Raw genomic sequence first — 25,110 nt, 5'->3', positions numbered from 1 at the left:
CGAAACTCTCTCCAAAACTACTTGGTCTTCTATACTCTCCACAAAACTCTCTCCAAAACTCCCTCTCCTTTATGCTTCCTATTCTCCCCTCTCCCACTCTATGAACTACACTTTTTTTTTGTTACACATCAAGATGCATGTATATGAAAATCATAAACCAAAAAACATGACACAACATTATATTTTCAATGTCTACGCGATCACAACATGTTTGTAATTGAGTTCGATCATATTAGTCACATTTTGCCATAGTAAAAAAATCACGATTGTTACTGCAACTACAATTTAAAACCTTTAGACACACGTATCTGCATGGTTGATTAATTAACCATATTTTTCAAAGGGAAATTAATTAACAATATTTTACATCTTCATTCATGCAATGGATAGCATAGATGATTTCACAAACGAAGAACTAGAAGATGATCATCATAACCATAAGAAAAAAACCACATCAAAATCAAAAAGAAGACAATTAGGACTCTCATGCATGTTAAACACTGAAGTTGGTGCAGTTCTAGCAGTGATTCGTCGTTATCCCGAATTCGGTCCTCTCTACAACATATCTTCACCTGAAGAAACCTATGATTCTTCCATTATTAGTTCATTAAGGTCCCTTAGATCTCTCATATTCAATCCACAACAAGAATGGCGTACTATCGATCCTTCCATTTACCTTTCTCCTTTCCTTGATGTTATTCAAAGCGATGATGTTCCAGCGTCCGCTACAGGCGTTGCACTTTCATCGATACTCAAGATTCTTAAGTTTCAAGTGTTTGATGAAAAGACTCCGGGTGCAAAAGAAGCTATGGAATCGATTGTAGCGGGGATTACTAGTTGTAGGCTTGAGAAAACGGATCCGGTTTCTGAAGACGCTGTCATGATGAAGATACTTCAGGTTTGAATAAAAACTAAATTAAGCGCTTATAACATAAACATTTATCATTGGAGTGCTTGTGTATAAGCTATTCATGTAATAAAAAAAGAACAAATAAAGTCGAATTGTTTTACGTAACTATAAACTATTTTATAAGTTATATTGAAGATCTTATAGAAATAAAATGGAATTATGTTATGAACGTGTCATAACTCATAAGTTATTTCCTTAATTTATTCAAGACAATCTCTTAAGTGTTTATTTAGTAAATAAAACTCAAACAAATCAACCGAAACCGGTGTTTATTATTTAAAAGTAGGAATTGTCTTAGTTTTTATTATACTATGATAGTTATTAGGATTTGAAATCCTTTGCAATGCTACCATACGCAGACGCTGAAGAAGATTCAAAAACTTTTCAGCGTCTGCACTGTGATAGTTTTGTGTTCACTTTTTAAAGTGTTTATGTCAAAATTATCTTTTTAATAAATTTAAGTGTATAAAATCTTTAAAATAAGATACTAAAAGATTATGCTACAGGTTTTGGCAGGGATAATGCACCATAAAGCTTCAATTTTACTGAATGATCAAGCTGTTTGCACACTTGTGAATGCATGTTTTCAAGTTGTGCAACAATCTGTGAATAGAGGCGATTTATTACAAAGAAGTGCAAGGTATACAATGCATGAGCTTATTCAAGTAGTGTTTTCAAGGTTACCCGAAATTGAGGTTTATGATAGAGAAGGAGATTCTGAATCAGATATAGAAGAAGAAGAAGACGATGATGATGATGATGACGACGATGATCATATTCATCATTTGGAATCCGGTTATGGTATTCGTAGCGCGATAGATATATTTCAATTTTTATGTTCTTTGTTGAATGTTGTGTCTATAGTTGAAGCAGATGGTTCAACTACTCATACAGCTGATGAAGATGTTCAGATTTTTGCTTTGGTTTTGATTAATTCAGCTATTGAATTAAGCGGTGATAAGATAGGGAATCACCCTAAACTTTTGAGGATGGTTCAAGATGATTTGTTTCATCATTTGATTTACTATGGAACTTGGTCTAGCTCATTTGTTTTGTCAATGATTTGCAGCACCGTTTTGAATGCCTATCACTTTCTGCGAAGGTATGATTCACTACTAGAAAATTTGATCCTAATCACATGATATTATTAACCATCCAAATTGTTGTCGAATATTGTTGTCAAATTTGTGTATCAAAATATGATTTCTGTTATCTTATATTTGCGTCTTTGTTTAGGAGCATTCGTTTCCAACTCGAAGCATTCTTTGGACATGTGCTAATAAGAATTGCAACTCTCGGAACCACAATGCAGCTACAAGAAGTTGCAGTTGAAGGAATAATAAACTTCTGTAGACAACCAACATTCATAGTTGAAGTTTATGCAAACTTCGACTGTGATCCGTGTAGCAGGAACATATTCGAAGAAGTCGGAAGATTACTATGCAAGCATTCATTTGCATTGAATGGTCATGTAACAAGTTTACACATTCAAGCCTTTGAAGGACTATTGATTGTGATTCACAACATTGCAGATAACATCGATAAAGTTTACGACAGAACACCCTTGAGTCCTTACAGCACTCAATTGAATGAATATAAACCGTTTTGGGAGGAAATGGAAAGAGATGACAATGACATAGAAGCTTGGGTTGAACATGTTCGAACTACGAAAGTTCAAAAGAAGAAATTACTGATAGCCGGGAACCATTTTAATAGAGATAATAAAAAGGGTTTAGAGTATTTGAAGCATGCTAAGTTAATATCTGATCCTCCTGATCCAAAGGCGTACGCTTACTTCTTTCGGTACACGCCTGGTTTAGACAAAAAGGCGATCGGTGAATATCTTGGTGATCCGGATAATTTTTACCTAGAAGTTCTTAAGGAATTTACAGAAACTTTTTATTTTAATGGTATGGTTCTTGACAATGCACTGAGATTTTTTCTTGAAAGTTTTCGGTTGCCGGGCGAGTCGCAAAAGATTCAACGCGTGTTAGAAGCGTTTTCGGACAGATTCTACGATTATAGTTCCTCGGATTTATTTGCAAGCAAGGATACTGTTCTTATTTTGTGTTACTCCTTAATCATGCTTAACACTGATCAACACAATCCACAAGTGAAGAAGAAAATGACAGAAGAGGAATTCATCCGAAACAATAGAGCAATCAATCAAGGACAAGATTTACCTAGAGAGTATCTTTCTGAGCTTTTTCAATCTATTTCTACTAATGCAATTATATCGGCTGAAAATTTTGTGTCATTAGATATGACTCAAAGCAAGTGGATTCAGCTCATAAACCGGTCGAAAGACAGTGAGGATTTTGTACAATGCGAATTCGATCGTAGAATGTGTAGAGATATGTTTGCCTGCATTGCAGGTCCATCGGTAGCCGCTCTTTCGTCTTTCTTTGAGCATGCAGATGAAGAGGAACTCATGCATGAGTGCATTGAAGGGCTATTTTCGGTTGCGAGAATTGCTCAATATGGATTAGAAGACACACTTGATGAACTCATAACATCTTTTTGCAAATTCACAACACTGCTAAATCCTTATGCTTCAACAGAAGAAACCATGTTTACATTCAGTCATGATTTAAAACCAAGACTAGCAACAGTTGCTGTTTTTACCTTAGCAAACGATTTCCGAAACTCGATTCGAGGAGGTTGGAAGAACATAGTGGATTGTTTGTTGAAACTCAAAAGGCTAAGATTGCTACCTCCATCCGCCATAGATTTTGACGTGCCAGCAGACGCACCAACAACGCCTGGATCAGGCGCCATTTCTCCTACTGATGATCATAAATTCGGAACTCACCGGTTTCCTAGCGTCATGACTCGTCTGTCGCTTCTTTCGCAAGAAAACTCAGAAGACGGTTTGCAAATTGGTAGTGAATTTGAACAGAATCTCAAAATGATCAAAATGTGCAGAATTGGTAGCATCTTTGGAAGTAGTTCAAACATTCCGAAAGAATGTTTACAAAACCTCGGTAGATCGTTGATATTTGCAGCTGCTGGAAAAGGTCAAAAGTTTAGCACACCGGTTGAGGAAGAAGAAACTGTTGGATTTTGTTGGGATTTAATCACTGCAATATCTTTATCCAATGTTCATAGATTCCAAATATTTTGGCCAACTTTCCATGACTTTCTCCTTTCAGTTGCTCAATTTCCAATGTTCTCACCAATCCCTTTTGCAGAAAAAGCACTTTTATGCCTTCTCAAGGTATGTCTCAAACTCTTTTCAACACCAAGGGAAGACAAACTAGCTGAGGAATTTATTTTCAAATCCATAACATTAATGTGGAAACTCGATAAAGAAATACTCGACACATGTCACGACGTTATATCGCAAACGATGAGCAAAATAGTCGTCGAATACCCTGCAAATTTACAGACTCAAATCGGATGGAAATCGGTATTAAATTTGTTATCAGTTACATGGAGATATCCTGAAACTTATGACCTCGGCATCGAGGCATTGATATCTTTATTATCCCAAGGCACTAATGTAACACGAGCAAATTACGCGTACTGCATTGATTGCGCGTTCGGTTGTTTCTTAGCGAAAAACAGTCCAATTGAGGCAAAGAAGAAGATACTTGATCTTTTAGCGGATTCGACAAACTTGTTAGTTCAATGGCATAGAACACAATTTTCAGATCCAGGTAGTAATATTAGTATAGCAAGCATCACAAGTAGTTCATCGATGGAAGACAATTTTCGAGGTTCTAATTCAGCAAACTATAACATGAATCTATTTGTGAAACTTGGAGAAGCATTTAGAAGAACAAGTTTATCAAGACAAGAAGAGATAAGAAACCATGCAGTTTATTCACTTCATAAAAGTTTCAACTTAGCAGAAGAAATGTTATATATATCATCAAATTGTATAAACTATTTCAACCTAGTGATATTTGCTATGGTTGATGAGTTACATGAGAAAATGTTGGAATATTCAAGAAGAGAAAATGCTGAGAGAGAAATGAGAAGTATGGAAGGTACATTGAAACTATCAATGGAATTATTATCAGCTATGTATATGACATCTTTGAAACAAATTTCTGAGAGTCCTGGTTTTAGAGCATTTTGGTTAGGTGTATTGAGAAGAATGGATACATGTATGAAAGCTGATTTAGGACAATATGGTCCTTCATCATTGAGTGAAATTATTCCTGATTTGTTGAAAAAGATTATAACACAAATGAAGGATGAAGGAATATTGGAGCCAAGAGAAAATGATGATATGTGGGAAATTACTTATATTCAAATTCAATGGATTTGTCCTCCTCTTAAGGATGAGTTATTTCCATTGTAGACATATGACAGACAAATATATGTACAATACATATGATTTTGGACTATTTTTTAGTCATATTTTACACTATTTAAGGCACTGCAATCCACATTTAAGTTTTATAGTTTGTTGGTATTATTTAAATTTTTCAAATATCAAGAGTCATTTGTAATTATTGCTTAATGTTTTTAATGCCAATTTATGCCCTTCGATGTTGATTCTTTTTGGAAGAATGTTGTTAGCTTCACGATATGAATGCCGCACCACAACATCCCAATCCAAAGCAAAGAGAGCGCGAATAATACTCACCAAAACAATACTCATACTTTGTTGCTATCAATAATATTTACCACCAACATAGAGTCCACATTAACTTCAATAGCTTGAAATCCCAACCTTCTAGCAAACTTCAAACCTTCTAACACTCCCCAAAGCTCCACCACGTACGCGCTACACCTCCCAACATTGTTTGCAAAACCACCCAACCATTCTCCATCGCATCCCCTATTAATAATATTTTCATTTTCACTTCAACTAATAAAAGAATTGAAAATGCCAAAACATTGTTTTCATTGTTTTTGAAAAATCCATTCTTCTTATCTTGTCTACTATCTTTTCTCTATCACAATTGTTCACAATATGAATCTTTCACATCCATATCAGCAACTTAAAATAAATACTAAAAATGTTTTTATCTTCCTATTTAGCATTTTACAATACCAAAATGACAGTGAGAATTATCACATACTGAGAGGCATAATTGAAAATTCAACATGCTGACATATAAAATGAACTAATAAATGGAAATGTATTTATGTTAATCATACAATCAGCACTAAGCTTCTAGTTCTACAAAACATATATTCAGTTGAATATGGTCAAAGAAATTTGCAGCAGCTTGTTACAATTGCACAATAATTTGCAGGTTATTACTATTACAAAAATATTATTACTATTTTGAATCAACTTCCACATTGCAGCTTCAAGTTTTTCAGAAAGAAAAAAAAAACTTCCACATTGTCAGAGAACACAGAAGAGTTGACAACCTTCCTGGTACAAGAAGCTCCTCATTTCAGCTTCTAGGCAATCTTTCCTCCAAAACTGGTTCACTCTTTCAGAAATCATTACACTTTCCAAGATTATTTCACACCTAAGACAGAAAAAAAATGTAAATCAGTGCAGTCATATTTAAATATTATCTAAGCATCGAATGCTTTTTTTCACCATTTAAATTTAATAATCAAACATGTCAGGGATGAATCATGATTTAGGGATGAAGAAAAGGCAGTGTTGTGCCTCTGAAAGCATGAAAGCGAGCCTTCTCTAGTGTCAGTGAATTTGTGTAAAGAAATCTTCAGAAACTAGTTTTTTTTTTTTCAAACTTTGTAAACCAAAGAACCGCATTAAGGCAAGTACGAAGGTTAAGGAAAAATGTACATTCAGAACACCATTTCTTGTGTTTCGTTTTTCAGAAGAATAGTTAACAAATATCATTCGATGGAAGTGTAAGTTAGATTATACTATCTAGCTTCTAGAGATATTATAGTCACAAATCACAATCTTAGTCTGTAACATAACATGGTTTGGGCACAAAAAAAAGAAGAGACCAGCTCAGTTGTTTGGCAAGATAAATTCTGAATATTGAACCATGCAACAATGTTCAAAAGTTTATGACATTAAACTTGTGTATCGATAGCACTTCCTTTAGAGGGAGAGCCTCTGGGTAACAGTAAGCTTGTTGCCCTGTGACCTAGAGATCATATGTTCAAATCTAGGAAACAGCCTACTTGCTTGCAGGGTCTAGGCTGCGTGCATCTACCCTCTAGACCCCACCAGGGTCGCCTTTTTCAAGCAATTCTCATTCAAAGTTTGAAGCAAATTATAGGTTGATAAATGATACCTAATACTCGTCCATTATCCTATAGTTAGAAAATCAATATACATATAGTCATCGTCTTAATTTGAGGTTTACTAATATTGAGGTTTAGTCCTATTTCAATCCAGTTATCGAGATAAGCATGAAAAGCCGGTTTCTTGCCCAAGTGATCTAAGCAAACCATGTTCACACCTATGATAAATGTGACAATCCATAGGTAAACTACATTGCTTTACGAACACCACTTAACCCATTAATTAGGAAACCATATACCCCATTGATAAGGAAAAGATTGACAAGTCAGAGAAAACTATGAATTGTCACGACTACAAGTAGCCTCAAGAACACTGTATCAAGAAATGTTCTTATCTACTAAATACACAAACTAAAACATGTATTCGTTAGAAACACGTTCATAAGGAACACTTTAGAAAATTAACTCAATCCAAGTTAAGTCCCTAGAAAGTATAACTTCTTCATCCAAAGAACAATCTACCAATCTAGAGACAAACATGAACTTCAAGGAGAAATTCAAAATTCCATAATATTCATTGATTTTAAATTCCAACAACATTTATATCCTAAACAAATTTAGTCAATGCAAGAACACCGCGTGCTATAACCAAATCATAAGCGATAAAATATGCAATTATAACAAATCACTTATTAAGAAAACAGTAAATCAACCAACAAACCTACCTACATTATTCACTGAGATTATCTGCAGAAGTGCCTGTCTCTTCTCCATCCTCCACCTCTTCATCATGACCATCATCTCCTGGTTCCTGTATTTTTGATATTTCAGCCTGAGCCCTTTCCAAAATCTGCTTCTTCTGCAACTCCAACTCCCTATTAAAATCCAACCTCATCTTCTCCAACTCCATCATTTGTTGCCTCTTAGTATTCTCAATCTTCTCATATATCTTCCCAAACTTCTGAATAGAATCAGCCAAAACCCTATAAGAAGCCTCCTCCTCTTCCTTATCAACCTCATCCAAATCATCATCATCACCATCCTCCTCCTCATCATCAGATGCCTCAGACTCACCAGGACTATCCCTCATCTCATCAAAACCATTCGACCTATTCAAATAAACCCGAGTATTCATAAACACATATTCCCCCGAATCAACACCGCAAGCAAGTCCATACTCTTGTCTCGCACTCGAAGACATCAACATATCCATTCTCTTAAAAAATGGCCACTTACAAGAATTTACACCCAAACCCATTTCATCCATTCTACTCTTCTCTTTCTTATACCTTCTTTTCACTTTATCCAATACACTTCTACATTGTTCAACACTCCTTTCAATTTTCAATTCTTCAGAAACTTTCTCAGATACTTCATGCCATTCCTCTGATCTCAAACTGTTTCTTCCAAGTTGAAGAAACTTTTCACCCCAAATCTCTAACAACACAAATGTTGCATGTTCTGTCCATTCCTCTGACCCAGAAGAACCACCACCGCCGACACCACCACCACCGCCGCGATTAATGTATGAGAATTTTCCACGTGGCACCAATTCATAATTTGAAACAGAACCACCACCACCACCACTACTACTACCACCGCTACGCAATTTTCTCTTTTTACCGATGAACCCTTTGTTTTCTTCGAAATTACCGATATACCCATTTTCAATTCCGTCTTCATCTATATTGTAATCGTCGAATTCTTCGTCGATGTTGTTGTTGTCTTCAGGATCGTTGTAGTGATGATATTGTAAATTGCGAATTGGATGTTTTTGACGAAGGTTAGGGTTTTTGCGTCTGAATGGGTAACCTTTTGATGGGTATCTAGCATCGTCTTCCATTGTATTGAAAGAACCCTAATTTGGAGGAGGAAGAAAAATTGGGGATTTTTTTGACAGAGGTTTTTCTGATTGAAGAAAAAATGTGATTTTTTTGTTAGGGTTTTATTTGTTGTGTTCAATTTGGGGAAATGTTTTCAATTGTTTTGTTTTTTTTCGAATTCTTGTTCTTTTTCCTTTTCTTTCTAATTTGTGTTTTGAGAGGAAAGAGAAGGGAATTAGATCATGGTATGGTAAGTTTGAATTTTAATTATTTTTTATTTTTATTAAAAATTTAAATATAAAATTTGGACGGTCTCATTTTGATCGAACGATTTAAGTGAATTGACCATAAGGTAGTTAACGATTTAAGTTTAATATCGAACAATTGGGATCTGGATTTGCTGCAGTGCATTTTGCACGCAGTTTCACGCGGTTTTAAATCTAGACCGTTAGATTAAAATCAGACGGTCCAGATTATATATTACTAAAATCAACTGTTTGTAATCTAAACCATTCATTTATGATCGGACGGCTGAGATCCAAAATCGCGTGAAACTGCGTGAAAATTTTACTGCACGAAATCCTGTTCCGAACAATTGGTAGTCGAACCTTGTTGATATGGGGCGATAGCTGCAACATTTTCACTATCAAATTAGTAACGTCAAAGATAAGAGGTACTATTTAGGATTAGGTGTGACATACTTGATCTATACCATAAAATAGATTTCTATAGATAGAGAATTAGAGTTTTATGTATTATTAGAACATCGATCCGTGCGGTGCACGAGTATAATTAGCCGTAAGATATATATTTATAAATTACGATATGATAATTGCAATAATATAAACTATACGAAAAAAATTAATAACATTAAACGATAGTTCAACAATAATTTTGGATAAATATTCATACAAAAGAATGTAATTTGATGGTGTTTAATTGTTGTATGAAATCTATGAAAATTGATGGTCTATAAGGAAGTCTTCCATAATATACATTCCTTTGTATGAATATTTATCCAAAATTATTGTTGAACTATCGGTTAATGTTACTCAAAAAATTTCATATACCTTTATATTATTGCAATTATCATATCGTAATTTATAATTACATATCTTACAGCTAATTAGACCTGTGCACTGCACGGGTCGATGTTCTAGTTATTTTTTAATAAAAATTACAAGATAAAAGTGGAGGGAAAATAAATTAGGTTTAGGGTTTGCTCGTGTATACAACCTTATAATATAAGAGATTATAAGATTTTCAAGATCACGAGGCTATTTCACACTTAATTAGTCTTTTAAATTTGGATTGACTGATCCTAATTTTTAGAGAGACAAGTTCTTCCCTCTATCTAAATTTTCTTCATCTTTTTTCGTTGAAAAGGGGGTGATTTTGGGTTTTTTGACCCAAAATCACCCTTTGCATCTCTTTATATTTGCTTTAATGTAAATAAGTGGTTTTCACATAGATTAGGATTTCCTTCTGTGTGTTTTTTTGGTGATTTTGTCATCTCGCCTTGGTACTTATTTTTCAAATGCTAGCTATTTCAAGGAAGTTACGCGCTTATAGCTTATATTTTTTCTTCAAATCATTGCTCTTCAAGATATGGTGTTGAAGGATATAGGGTGAACTTAGTTGGAGGCATTAAGTTGTTTCAGTGAGAGAAAGAGATGGTGTACATCAGGGGCAGCCCAGGCCCATGTGCGATATGGGCCGTGGTACAAGGTCTCTTAAAATTGAGGGCCACAAAAAACAAATTATAGGTTAGTAGTATTAGTAAGTTAGGGGGTGTAAAAATTAATTATTTATGTTAGAACATGTTGTAAGGCCCAACCCGTTTTTCTAAGAAAAAAAAGCAGCAAAGAAGAGAAGCGTGTAATGTACGATCAAAATCAAAACATCAAAACAAGAAACCAACTTCTCCTTCTATTCTCAAAAACTCCATTAATTCACCACCACCACCACCAGCGTCGACTTGCCACCATCACCGGCGACGTTAAGCTACTACTTCTATTCTCAAAAACTCCATTAAAGTTGAAACAAATGTAAAAACTAAATTTTTCAAGTTAGGGTTTCTAAAATTTGAAATTAAAAATCACAATTTTACTATTTTAATTGTGTTTCCCAATTCAACTCACATAGTTTCCGAATTCCCATAATTCTTTTTCTCCCAAAATCAATTAAGTTTTTTTTATTTATTAAAAGGCCACTTTCATATTTCACACAGAGCCTCCAAAAACTCGGAGACGCCACTGGTGTACATGGTGGACTACTCTTTGTTGGTTGTTATTTTTTTTTCTTTTTTTGCAAGAAAACACTTTGATCCAATAGATGGATTTGGAGAAATATATATAGAAAATATTTTTTAAATCAAAAGAGCTATAACTTAATTGGTAGTGAGAATAGATTGAACACAAGGTACATGGTTCGATTTCCACGGAAGACAAAAATTCTACTAGAAAGAAGAGTAGAGAAGATCGTGAGGTGGCAGTGCCGGGATCGCCTAAGAGAGGGTTCGGAATGTTACAACTCAGATGGTCGGTGGCTAAAAGGGTATACACAAAGGATTGAAGATTGTAATTCTCTTCATGCTAAAATGTGGGAAATGTATACGAGAATGGAAATGGCGAGAAGACTATGATATAAACATCTTATAGTGGAAAGTGACTCTAATCTTCTGATTGATATGGTAACGAAAATGTGCAAGCTCAATGGAAACACTCCTACCTTGGCTAATCGTATCCAAGACCTCTCGAACCTACGGTGGGACATCATTTTTAAGGACACATGACGTGAATGAATTAGATGTGCGGATATTGCCTAGCTAGTTTTAGTCTCAGCTATAGTTCATATGATGTGTGAATTTTGGAGGATCCTCTTAGAGAACTCCAACATCTCTTTGATGACATATTCGGAAATCGGGACTTGCATGCCTAGAAGTGTTAGAGTAGTCTTGTAATTTTTCTGTAGAACTTTGCCCTTTTTTTTGTTTGTTTTTGTTTTGATAATATCGGTAGGTAATTTTCACCACTTAAACTTTTTCCTCTTTATTATTAATAACAGTATTTTTTAAATATCACATCGGTGAAGAACTTGATAGAGCCCTCACCTTAAAAACCACCGACATATATACATATATATATATATATATATATATATATATATATATATATATATATATATATATATATATCTTAATTTTGTTTTGATAATATCGGTACGAAATTTCCATCGTCGAAACTTTTTCTCTTAATTTTAATGTCGTGTCATAGACATGTACAAGCATACAACGGTTGAGTAAATTATGTCACGCGTTACTGTAGCCACACAACATTACTACCCAAATAGGCAATGGTCCTGTTTTATTTTTTTAATTTATCTGTATTTTTTTTTGGGGTGAATATATGAATGATGTTTCCCTCTAAGATAGTGAAGAATTTTTGGTTCAAATAACAGTTACAAAGGAATTTAAATTAACCTATGGCTCTGTTTGGTAACACAAATAAGCTAGCTTATAGCTTATTATATGAGCTTATAAGCTTGTTTCAAAAAATTAGAGGTGTTTGGTAACAAGCTTTTTGTACTAGCTTATAGCTTTTTTTCAGATGCTATTTCAAGTAGCATTTGAGCTTATAGCTTATAGCTTATAGCTTTTTACACTTTATTCCATTTTTACCCTTTAATTTAATAACTACCCACTCTAAAAAATAAACTACCCACTATCAATTATGTAATTTTATATTTAATAACCACTTTAAAAGTTAATTTTACCAAACACTTTAATTTCAATAAGCTAGCTTTTCAGCTATCAGCTATAAGCTAGCTTTTCAGCTATCAGCTAGCTTATCAGCTATCAGCTAGCTTATAGCTTATTTTTACCAAACAGACCCATATGTCTAAAAACACTAACGGGTTTGTAATGTTAAAATTATTAGGTTTAGAAGTCTTTATCTATGTTTAAAGGATTTTACAATTGCGTCTGAGTTTTAGTGATATTTGATTTGATACCTTGTCCAAAATAATACAAACCGGCCTGAAATTCATTCACTCTTAGAATTTTGGGTTGAACTTAACTTGATCTTACAAAACTGACTTGCAAGTAGGGATGTCAAAAAAATCCAAACCCGAGAGACCCACCCGAACTCAAACCCAAGTCAACGGGCGAAATCTGATTTGACTGGGTTTGGGTTTGGGTTCGGGTGACACCCGATAATATGGGTGTGAGTTTGGTATCAGTCAAACCCACACCCGAAACCCATACACCCACTCGAAATACTTTATAATTACCTAATTACCCCCCATAGTCTCCCTCAATTTTCTTGGAAGACATTAATTTTAGTTGTAATTTAATTTCTTGAAAGTCTATGTTGTAATTTCTTGAAAGTCTATGTTTAAATTTTCTTGGAAGACCTTAATTTTAGTTGTAATTTAATTCAAAGTCTATGTTGGAATTTAATTTCTTAAATTTGCAAATTATTTTCAAATGTGTTGCGGGTTTGGGTGGAAAAAACCCGAACCCAATGGGTGTGGGCGTGAGTGTTGTTTTGCCACCCGAACAGCCTTTAGGTTTGAGTTTGAGTTTGGGTGATGATTTCGGGTGTGGGTTTGGTAAGTGTCAAACCCGCACCCATGGGCACCCGTTGCCATCCCTACTTGCAAGGTGAAAACTGTTTATATTTATAAGCTTATTTTCAGATAATCTTATATTCGATGTAAAACTTTTAACACATCTCATCACGTCCAACACATTAGGAACCACATGATCCATAATTAATCAAATAATTTAAGACTCATGTCATCAAATTAATCTTTTGAATATCTCTTACACGTTGGTTTATTAACCAACTTGGTGTGCTTTAGATAGATACTTAGATCCCTTCCCTTCAACACACATAGCTAGAGATTAGATTTTTAACCTTTTTTTTTGTACAAATTTTTAACCTTTTTTTATAAGTAGATTAAATTTTATTCAAAGTACGAACATATCTGCCCTCAACACCATAAGTTGAACACTCTCTCCGTCTCTTAAGAAGACATTAAAAAAATGAAAATGTCTGTTATTGCGTGCGAACACACATTATAACGATTGATTATATTGTATTAGTGAGTGATCGACGACTGATATATAACGATTGATTTAGAGACTGAAAATGTTAAATCGCTAACCTTAGCATCCAAAATTGAAGACATTTTTCAAATCAATCACAAACTCATTAACCAACCAATTTAAGAAGTGGTTTAACAATCAATTTGAAAGATTGGTCACAGAATCAATCGAGACACTTAAAAATATTTGGTCACAAAATCCGTCACTAAATAATAAATTTTTAATACATTGAATTTGAATTAATTAACTTTCCCTATATATTTTTTGGTCCCTATTCATAATAAACCCCATCACCATCTACCACACCTAAATGGGTGCCACCACCCCAAAAATATAATCACACACTATAGCAATATAATATAACTATTTTTCAATATGTGTGCATATCCTCTCTATAGTGCCGTGCAAATTATGAGATGGACCGCATGTCAGAAATGTCTTGTGAACAATTGGGAGAGAGATATATATTTAGGTATTACCTTACCACTATGATCAATATGAACGATATGAATGCAAATAGAATTAACTTCACATTACCATGCATGTGAATATGTGAGAGAGTTGGACTATTATTATTTTATTTTTTTTTGAAAACTTGGTATCCAGCCTTAGGACCGACTAATTCAAAGGGACCAATCCCACCGCCCACTTGCGGGGGCCCCATTTAAAGCCAGAGTTTTTTTTGCTCTGTATGGACTTAACCCACCAAAATTGGCACCAGTGGGAATCGAACCTGAGACCTTGAGAGGAGCATACTCTAAGGGCCCAAGCCAACACCACTCGACCAACCCCAAGGGTTGAGTTGGACTATTATTATATTGTAAGAGAAGGTAAATTGTGTGGTGTATGTGGTAGCAATTAAACCTAACCCTTCAATTGGACATTAAATATTTCAATTCATTTTTTTTTTACATTATAAAATTTAAATATTAGGTGCCCATTTTCTCATGCAAGGAACATCTATATAAATGCATGCATATGGTGCATATTTCTATAAAGTGGTGTAAGTGAAGTGTAGTAGTGTTTTACTATAGTCAAATAGGATATTATTGTTGTCATGAAGATGAAGTTCATTTTGGTCGTGGGGGTGTGTTTAGTATTGGGAATGTCCCAATATGTAGATGGAAGGGACTTGAAAAAGGATAAAGATGATGTGAAAAAACCGGAATGGTTCTTTGATGTCCCTTCCGAAGGGTATGGTGGCGGTGAAGGAGTTGGTGGAGGGTATGGAGGAGGAGGACTTGGTGGTGGTTCCGGTGGTGGATATGGAGGAGGAGGTGGTGGTAGTGGTTCCGGTGGTGGACATGGAGTAGTGGGTGGAGCCGGAGGTAGTGGTTTAGGAGGTGGATATGGAGGAGGAAGTGGTGGTACTGGTTTAGGCGGTGGACATGGTGGAGGTAGTGGTTTAGGGGGTGGATATGGAGGAGGAGGTGGTGGCAGTGGTTTAGGTGGTGGACATGGAGTAGTGGGTGGAGGTAGTGGTTTAGGTGGTGGATATGGAGGAGGGGGTGGAGGTAGTGGTTTAGGGGGAGGATATGGAGGAGGAGGTATAGGAGGTGGAATATCTAAGGGATTTGTTGGTGGAATTGGAGGTTATGGACATGGAATACATAAAGGAATTGTAGGTGGAATTGGAGGTTATGCTTACAAAGGATTTGGAGGAGGTGTAGGAGGGATTGGAGGGGGTGTTATTGGTGGAGTTGGTGGTTTTATTGGTGGTCACAAGAATGTTGTTGAAGCAAAGAAGCCTTGATAAATTTGATTTGTGTTTGTGTGATTTCAATATTAGTTAATGTTTTGCAGTACTAATGTACCCATGTTGATTTGGTTTTTCATCTAATAACGTTAAGTACCTAGATGTTTGACCCTTCCTTTGATGTAATCCTATATATTCTACATTATATTTAGTTACAATGCTACTATATCTTTTTTTTTTTTTTTATAAGTACAATGCTATATCTTGTGATTTTGGAGTGTTCTTGAGTTATTATATATTGATCATTATGAGAAATTGAGAATGCATGTGATGTTCATATTATTAATGAACATGTAATGATGCATTTGTAGTTTTGGAAACATATATCAATATCACAAGACATTGAAGAAAACAATGTTTTTAGTTCTATCAATTTTTTTCTTCTTCAACTTTTAGTGTTGCACAATATTTACCGGCAACAAGTTTAGACCCATAAAAGTCAAATATATATTGAGGGCTTGAGGCCTTGTTAATTTTTTTTTTTTAAATGGCAAACATATATATATATATATATATATATATAAAGATGAGATAAGGAAGAGAAACAGTTACGCTCAAAGAAATAGTATCAGAGGTACTCACAAAAATAGGAAGAAAAACACTAAGATAACAAGTAAAAGAAATATTGGAACCACATGTCAAAAGAACCTACGACCACTATGAGTCTAAGACTCCCCAAAGACAGAATCTGGAGCGAAAAAGGAGAATCTGGCTCAACGACAAAAACATCTCAAGAAAGACAGTTGTATTAGTGCCTCAAAGAGTCTAATAAATCGCCCCAGCACACCCTAGCGGACCCAACATAGGAGGGATTGCATTTCTCACTCATAAGAAGTACAAGGGATAAACATATTTTTATCTAGAAACCATTTCTAAGAGATGACTAGATGAGTTTCACCCTATCCACCAGCTTATCGACCGAAGAAGACTCACCTGCAAAGATATAGTCATTCCGTGAGGCACAAATAGACCACACAACATAAATATGATACCAACCTAGGAAAATCCTATTACAAGCGACAAAAAGATGATCAAGCGATTCAATCCCCTCCTCGCAGAAGAGGTCTTGTGAAAATACTTTTAAGGAGTGTCAATATAGTTGAAATATCTTCTGTTCTCTTTGATGTCATTATGCTCTTAGTTCACAATTTTTTTTTTTTTTTTTTTTTTTTTTTATGTTTTTGAAGCTTAAAAATTTCATATTTAATTCATTTCTTTTTTAAAAATTTTAAATTTTTATTGGGAGAATGTTTATAATGTTTTAAACTCCGCAAAAACTTATTAAAAAAATTGAAAGATACACATGAGTTGGTTAGTTGCTACTTGCTACTTGGTTGAACGGTAGGAACTAAAGCTTCTAATGAAATATATTGTGGGAACCATATAGTTAAAAGAATTTTGGTTTCGAAATAACTACCATAAATGTCTATATATTTAACATTAATCTTAGTATACTGTCGGTTCAGTTAAATCTTACGAATTTAATAGTATATAATTTTCAATGGTTTTTGTCAATTTTTTTTTTCATTGGCTAGCTTTTTTTTTTACTCAAGTTCAAAAGGCTAGCTATCTTTTTATATAGTTCATACTATACACTTTATTTTATTTTACCTTGACTACAAATCCTCAAATATGCACCAACTTTTTAGTACATACTCATATAATAGTCTCTCAAGAAAGAAAAAAAAAAACCTAGTCTCTCAAAAACAAATATCAAACACTCATATATACTTAGTAGTCTCGTACAATAGTAAGAAAGGAATCTATATATCAACTTGTGTTGTGGGTTTCTTGGGTCAAGGTTGGTGCAAAGCATATATATTCAATCATTTAAATATTGAAGTGATTGAGTAGAAAGAATTGGCCTTTTGTTACCTTGATACGTGAATTGTTTGATTTTGGTTTACATTTTTCTTGTCGACCATACAAAATAGAAAGGTTTATATATGCTACTTTCTTAATCTATGATTATAAGAGTTTTTTTACTTTCACTTTTTCTTTGTTCTTTAGTATAAGATTTTTCAAAATTTCACACATATTAATAATTTTTTTTATTTTTTATACCTAACCCATAAAAGTCAAATATATATTGAGGGCTTGAGGCCTTGTTAATTTTTTTTTTAATTGGCAAACATATATATATATATAAAGATGAGATAAAGAAGAGAAACAGTTACGGTCAAAGAAATAGTATAAGAGGTACTCACAAAAATAGGAAGAAAAACACTAAGATAACAAGAAAAAGAAATATCGGAACCATCTGTCAAAGGAACCTACGACCACTAAGAGTCTAAGACCCCAAAGACAGAATCTGGAGCGAAAAAGGAGAATCTGGCTCAACGACAAAAACACCTCAAGAAAGACAGTTGTATTAGTGCCTCAAAGAGTCTAATAAATCTCCCCAGCACACCCTAGCGGACCCAACATAGGAGGGATTACATTTCTCCCCCATAAGAAGTATAAGGGCTAAACAGATTTTTACCTAGAAACCATTTCTAGGAGATGAGTTTCATCCTATCTACCAGCTTATCGACCGAAGAAGACTCACTTGCAAAAATATAGTCATTCCGAGAGGCACAAATAGACCACACAACATAAATACGATACCAACCTGGGAAAATCCGATTACAAGCGACAAAAAGATGATCAAGCTATTCAATCCCTCCTCACAGAAGAGGTCTTGTGAAAATACTTTTAAGAGGTGTCAATATAGTTGAGATGTCAATATAATTGTGAAAATTTGAAAGATACACATGAGTTGGTTAGTTGCTACTTGCTACTTGGTTGAACGGTAGGAACTAAAGCTTCTAATGAAATATATTGTGGGAACCATATAGTTAAAATAATTTTGGTTTCGAAATAACTACCATAAATATCTATATATTTAACATTAATCTTAGTATACTGTCGGTTCAGTTAAATCTTACGAATTAAATAGTATATAATTTTCAATGGTTTTTGTCAAATTTTTTTTTCAATGTGGCTAGCTTTTTTTTTTTTATTTTTTTGTTTACTCAAGTTCAAAAGGCTAGCTATCTTTTTATATAGTTCATACTATACACTTTATTTTATTTTATTTTACCTTGACTACAAATCCTCAAATATGCACCAACTTTTTAGTACATACTCATATAATAGTCTCTCAAGAAAAGAAAAAAAGCTAGTCTCTCAAAAACAAATATCAAACACTCATATATATCAACTTGTGGGTTTCTTGGGTCAAGGTTGGTGCAAAGCATATATATTCAATCATTTAAATATTGAAGTGATTGAGTAGAAAGAATTGGCCTTTTGTTCCCTTGATACGTGAATTGTTTGATTTTGGTTTACATTTTTCTTGTCGACCATACAATGATACAAAATAGAAAGGTTTATATATGCTACTTTCTTAATCTATGATTATAAGAGTTTTTTTACTTTCACTTTTTCTTTGTTCTTTAGTATAAGATTTTTCAAAATTTCACACATATTAATAATTTTTTTTATATAAAAATGAAAATTGTCTCTATTTAATGTATAATTATAAAACGTAATTTTACCTCTCTCTCTATCTCTCAACACAAATTTTGGATTAATTATTATAACTTAATAATTATGAAATTAGTGTTTAAAAAAAAATTATAAAATTAGTTAGAGGGTTTTATTATAAGGATAAATGGAGTATTAAAACATTTAAATTAGCAATACTTGATAAAAAAAATTCTCTCTCGCGGTGTTTAGTTACAAATTTAGCGAAGTGAAGTATGAAATTCACCTCTAAATTTGTCACTAAACACTATGAAAGAGAATTTTTTATCAAATTACTCTTACTATTATAATTTAAAAATACACAATTTTTAAGATGAATATTCTCATATTAAATTCTTTAATATGTTCCTTTCGGGTCTGTTTGGTTCGAAGTAGATAGAGGGGAGGGGAGGTGAGGGGGTAATTTTGACAAAAAAAGATTTCTTTTTATTAAATCATTTAAAAAAAAACGTTTTTTATTCTTAAAAAAAACAAAATTTAAAAATAAAATTTTTAAAAATGTTCCCTCACAATTTAAAATGTTCTATGAATTTAAAATTTCTCTTTACCAATTTAAAACACTTTTTTAACTAATCAAATCTCTCTAATAATTGAGACTTTTTGTTTTTAATTTTTTTAAGAATAAAAAACGTTTTTTTTTTTAAAAAATATTTAATAAAAAAAAATGTTTTTTGGTCAAGATTACCCCTCACCTCCCCTCTCCTCCCATCCATCTACTTCGAACCAAATAGACCCTTAGAACATGTGTTAACTTTCTCCTAATAATAAATAGAGAAAAAAAATGATACACTTTAACTTATTCACCTTATATAAGGTAAAATTATTTAGTAAAAAAAAATAAGGTAAAATTATATTCACCTTTTTTTACCGTAAGGAGCTTGATTAGTGTAGTAAATACCTTATACCTGTACAACAACAAGTCAAAAGGTCTGAGTCAGAAAAAAGAGTCAAAAAGGTTACAAATGTGGGAATAATGTGTCATTCATTTTTCTTGTCCATTTTCATTCATTTCTTAGTACCATCATTCAATTTTTGTACCAAATGCGTTTTGCTTTGAAAACCAATGGTGGATGATGTTTCAATCCAATCCAAATTAGAAAACATAAAATACATCCACCTTTTGAATTTTTTGTCAAAAGGTAAATTAAGATTCAATTCCCCATTTTATTTGATGTAAATACTATATTGTTAAGAGATTCTTAAGCTTAGGTTATGAAAAAAAAGCATGTGCTAATGTCGGTGTAGATAAAAAAAATATAGTATAATGTAGTGGTTAATGCAATTTGTTTGTCCCTCAATGAAGAATTAGTGGGTAATCTAACTCAAATTTAAATCTGCCGTGACTCAAAGTCCAATTTTAATAATAAATACTATTATCACTTTTTAAGTTAGAGTAAATCAGGTCTAACTCAACTTGTCAAAATGACTTTTGAATTGAATCAAACTTTTTGCATCTATTTTTATAGAGTACTACTATTTTTCCGTATAACCATTTGGTTCCTAAAGCAATAAAGTCTGGTAATATAGAGTACGACTGCTCATAAGGAGAGCTTATTAATCACTTAAGTCTAATATTTTAGTTAGACATCGTTGGGTTGTGAGGGGGTTCGAGGATCATCACATTGGGCCTTGAACAACTACAGAATTGAGTTTGACATCAAATTTTTTTTTTTTTTTTTGGTGAGTAGTTTGACATCAAATTTTAACCCAAAATCTTAAGACATTAATTAGTTCATTTTTCTTTTTAATGTGAGACTTCTTAGAAATGAGTATTGGGCCTAACTCAACCTTACAAAACCGGCTTGTAAGGTGAGGATTGCCTCTAGTATATAAACACTTATTCAGGCCATCTCGCAACCGATGTGAGACTTCTTAACACACCCCCTCACGCCCAGCACTATTGGGCTTGGTGCGTGGATATAAATGGTGGTGGTCCGATTCCGGAAACCTGATAACAGGTGGCCCAACGGATCGTGGAGAGGCTCTGATACCATCTTAGAAATGAGTATTGGGTCTAACTCAACCTTACAAAACCGGCTTGTAAGGTGAGGATTGTCTCTAGTATATAAACACTTATTCAAGCCATCTCGCAACCAATGTGAGACTTCTTAACAAGACTCAATTAACTCACACTTGAAGTACTAACACACAATTATTTGTTTATGTGATTAGTTACATTTAGTAAATGTTTAATAAATGAATTTTTAATATATTTTTTTGCTTCTTCAAAAAAAAATGAATATCATGTATATTTGAACACTTATTTTTTGACACATAACACTATTTTTTTTTTCTTCTTTTTATTCATTATATAGTTAATGCAGAATATATATAATTAAATTTGTTGATTTGTTTTTCACCGCCACTATCTATTGTATTAGACCACCCAAATATTTGGTTGATTCTCAAATAGTAGATGCCTATCGACTAAAAGTTGAAGTTAATTACATTTTGATTAACTAACATGAATAAAATGCATTAAGTTTTTTTTATCGTAAAAAATAACTAAATATATTTGTGTGTTGTAAATTCTTCCACCATCATGGTTTTTCAATATGATATATATATATATATTATTATTGTATGTAAAGTTAGACATCACTTTAACAAACGAAGAACTTCAACGAAATTCACTATCTTTATAGTAATAAAATGAATTTTTCATATTATAAAGTCACATTTTCATGGAGTTAGTTGCATCTCGGGTAACATAGGAGACTTAATAATTATTTAATTATTTTATGGTCTATAATGCAAATTGTGTTTCTAGTTAGCATTTGGATTATGCTAGTGTTCGGTAGTTGGTAAGTTCATGAGTTTAATCTTTAACTTGGATATGCAGCAGTATATGTTAAAACTCTTAGAGAGGGTTTGTCACTCATTTGAATCCTACAAGGCTCAAGAGATTAGTCAATACAGTTGTGCATAGAGAATATCCGTTTTACGCAAAAAAAAAAAAAAAAGAGAAGGATGTTGTGTGTGCTGCTCTATTGTTTTTTTTTTTGAAGCAATGCTGCTCTATTGTTAAATGTTTGATTGTGTGCGCCTTAAAATTTCATTATAGACGATGTTTGAAAGTTTGGAAGTTGGTTCGGTTACTGCCTCACCTGCGAGGTGCCTAGCAAGGGGCCGCAAGGCCGGTGGAGTTTGAAAATTTAAGGTTTTCCGCACTGCATGTGTAGTCCGTGAGGCACATTTTCTAGTGTGAAGCTTGATAAGTACGTTTTGCAATAAGTATTTTGAGTTATTGTATTCACAAAGATACATGCGATATTAAACCGTTGAGCAAGGATTGCAAAATAAAAAACCTATAGGGTTATCTCGATCGAGTCATAGTTTTGTCTGTGTACCAATCTATGGCCTTCAAGGCATTGAGATTGGCTTGTGTTGGTTGAATTAGTATTCAACCTTGTTTTAGTTGGATAGTTTTCCAACCTTGTTGTAAGTTGAAGATGATATACACTATCAATTTGAATGAATTAATATTTTTTAATTTAGTAAAAAAAAATCCTTTGTTTTATTGGATAACACATTACAATAATTCGTAAAAATGACCTGAAAAGCTTGATATTTTTAAGATCTTACTAATAAATATTTTTACAGAAAATACTAACGAATACGTTCAAAACACTATTTAAAATCGTTAAATAGTATATTGGAGGCACTCGTTTGCATTTTTTATTGAAAAATTTATTGAAGATCACCGACCTTCACTTGCGTTCGATCAGTCAAGTATATGATGACAATGATTTCACTATTATGTAAATGTATCCCACTCCCACACACACATGCACAAACACTAGTATTTGATTTGGATTTTTTACGCTTACTTTTTCCTTGTATAAATTATATAAATATTGGCCAACTGAGTGAGGTGGTTTTTTTGGTTACATACGAGGGAGGTTTTACTTAGTTGGTTAAACGAAATTGGAGTTGATGGAATATGAATTTGGGATATATTTAGATTATTCAATTTAGATCCGACAATCCAAAAATATACTACCATAGTTGCGTCCATAGTGCACCTAATATTAGCAAGCACGTCGGCACACTTTCTTGGTTCACGTTACGAGTAATTAATCGCAACTTCCAAATCAAATTCTTCTAACAAACTTCGGATACGCATGACTAAAGCTCCACTAATTAAGCAGTCTCCCATAACTAGGTTGGCGAAGCACTTGATTCACAATAGTAGAATCCAATAATCCACTTCCAATTCAATTCTATTAAATCGCAACCTTCTAGCATACCTCAACCCTTCAAACACAACTCCCCAAAGCTCCGCAACATAAGCACTACAAATGCCCAAGTTGTTAGCAAACCCACCCCTCCAAACATTGTTGTTGTCACAGATCACACCTCCGCATCCGGCTACACTACCTTCCTTATACGTGCCGTCGCGGTATATATTAAGCTTGACCTAACCTCGATAAGAGGCTTCCATTTAATCATCACCTCTGTCCGTTATGAAGCACCATATGAAGCTTCACAACATGACAATACTGCTGACCACTGATCTGCAACAACAACATCATTCCTAGGCTGATAGAATTGTTCATCGTGTTCTTCATTATTCTGCCATAAACAAAGACATATATTTTAATTTTATAATTTTAAAAATTGAATTTAAATTTAAGAGATGTCTTTGATCAAGTGAATCTATCTAGGCGACTCATAGCATTTCCATTGGGCTTAAACCAAGTGAATGGTCTCCCTAATAAAGGGAGATCAATAAGACCCATAAAGGAGATAAAGAAAACTCTCGAATCTCCCCATCTCTCCCGATAGCTCGAGCGGTTAGAGCACCCTCCTCTCCGATTCATCCAGCATAGCGTTGAAACGCTCACTACACACCAAACTTCCCCTATAATCCCCCCCCACCCCCACCCCCACCCCCACCCCCACAAACTTCAGACACACCCCCATAAAATCTCACATGAATTAGTTCACATAAATTAGTTGTAAAGTAATAATAAGGTTTTGTCGAAAAATTAATTAATTTACTTGAACTCTATCAATTTACAAGTCTGTCACTTGTTTTAACAGCCAATCAATTCTTAGATTCTTATGAGAAAGATATTTAATTATTTATACTTTCATTCTACAACTTGTATGACTTAATATACTCACCAATTTCATCAAAAAGGGAAAAAAAATATTCATAAAAAGCATTTTAAAAACAAAATAACTATTCCTTAAAAAAATCGGTGCCTTTTGTGAAGAAAAAGAAAAGGATTTTTTTTACTCTTTAAGGGTATTAACTTTAGATTCTTTTGCTTTTTTAATATTTTAATTTCAAGTTGTTTTCGCCCAACCGAAAATTAACTCAGATGAAAATATAAATTTTTTTTTATCTGTTTATTCAAATCCCCAAACGGTGATACGCTGAAGACCTTGCCCATGCATCAAATTAAAAATTAAAGTGCTAATGAACATCTGAAAAGGTAACCATATATTTATATGGTTGTTAAATACATTTGGGTCAATTTCTTTTAACTACTTACTTGTTATACATCTATAATTAAAAAAAAATTCACTCCCTAAACTTAACTCGGTTGATAGAGATATTGCATTATATATGTAAGACACTAGTAGCTACTATGCTACTTGACCAAAAAGAAAAACTTTGTAGTTCTGCGAGCTTAACTTAGTTGGCAGTATATTACATTATATATGTAGAGGTCGGGATTCGAACCTCGGGCATCCCACTTATCCATCTTAAGTGTATTTTTCTAATTAATTGACAAACATAAATTATATTTTTGCATAAACCCACTTATGTTGATCTAGTGGTATTGACTTGGGACTTGAGAGTGTGCCCTTCCTTAAGGTTTCAGGTTCAATT

At 33.5% G+C, this 25,110-nt stretch overlaps 2 protein-coding genes across 3 annotated transcripts; one reads left to right on the top strand and one right to left on the bottom strand.

Moving 5' to 3' along the window:
- Positions 1 to 5,958: 5,958 nt before the first annotated feature.
- On the bottom strand, positions 5,959 to 9,123 carry LOC123885778 (trihelix transcription factor ASIL2). Of its 2 annotated transcripts, none has more exons than XM_045935098.1 (2): positions 7,774 to 9,123; positions 5,959 to 6,348 (listed from the first exon to the last, which is right to left on the bottom strand). In XM_045935098.1, the coding sequence occupies exon 1, from the start codon at positions 8,889 to 8,891 to the stop codon at positions 7,779 to 7,781; it is 1,113 nt and encodes a 370-aa protein (XP_045791054.1). In that variant the 5' UTR covers positions 8,892 to 9,123; the 3' UTR covers positions 5,959 to 6,348; positions 7,774 to 7,778. The 2 variants fall into 2 exon arrangements, with proteins under 2 accessions (XP_045791054.1, XP_045791055.1); XM_045935099.1 differs by having other exon boundaries at positions 7,778 to 9,123.
- A 5,963-nt stretch (positions 9,124 to 15,086) lies between these two features.
- Positions 15,087 to 15,734, top strand: LOC123884292 (acanthoscurrin-1-like). The gene has a single exon (XM_045933368.1). The coding sequence runs from the start codon at positions 15,087 to 15,089 to the stop codon at positions 15,732 to 15,734; it is 648 nt and encodes a 215-aa protein (XP_045789324.1).
- The last annotated feature ends 9,376 nt before the right edge of the window (positions 15,735 to 25,110 follow it).

The sequence above is a fragment of the Trifolium pratense genome, linkage group LG5 (genome assembly GCF_020283565.1).
Source record: "Trifolium pratense cultivar HEN17-A07 linkage group LG5, ARS_RC_1.1, whole genome shotgun sequence".
NCBI classification, from domain to species: Eukaryota; Viridiplantae; Streptophyta; class Magnoliopsida; order Fabales; family Fabaceae; genus Trifolium; species Trifolium pratense.
The sequence above is the reverse complement of the archived record's forward strand: the minus strand, read 5'-3'. Positions and strand labels throughout refer to the sequence as shown.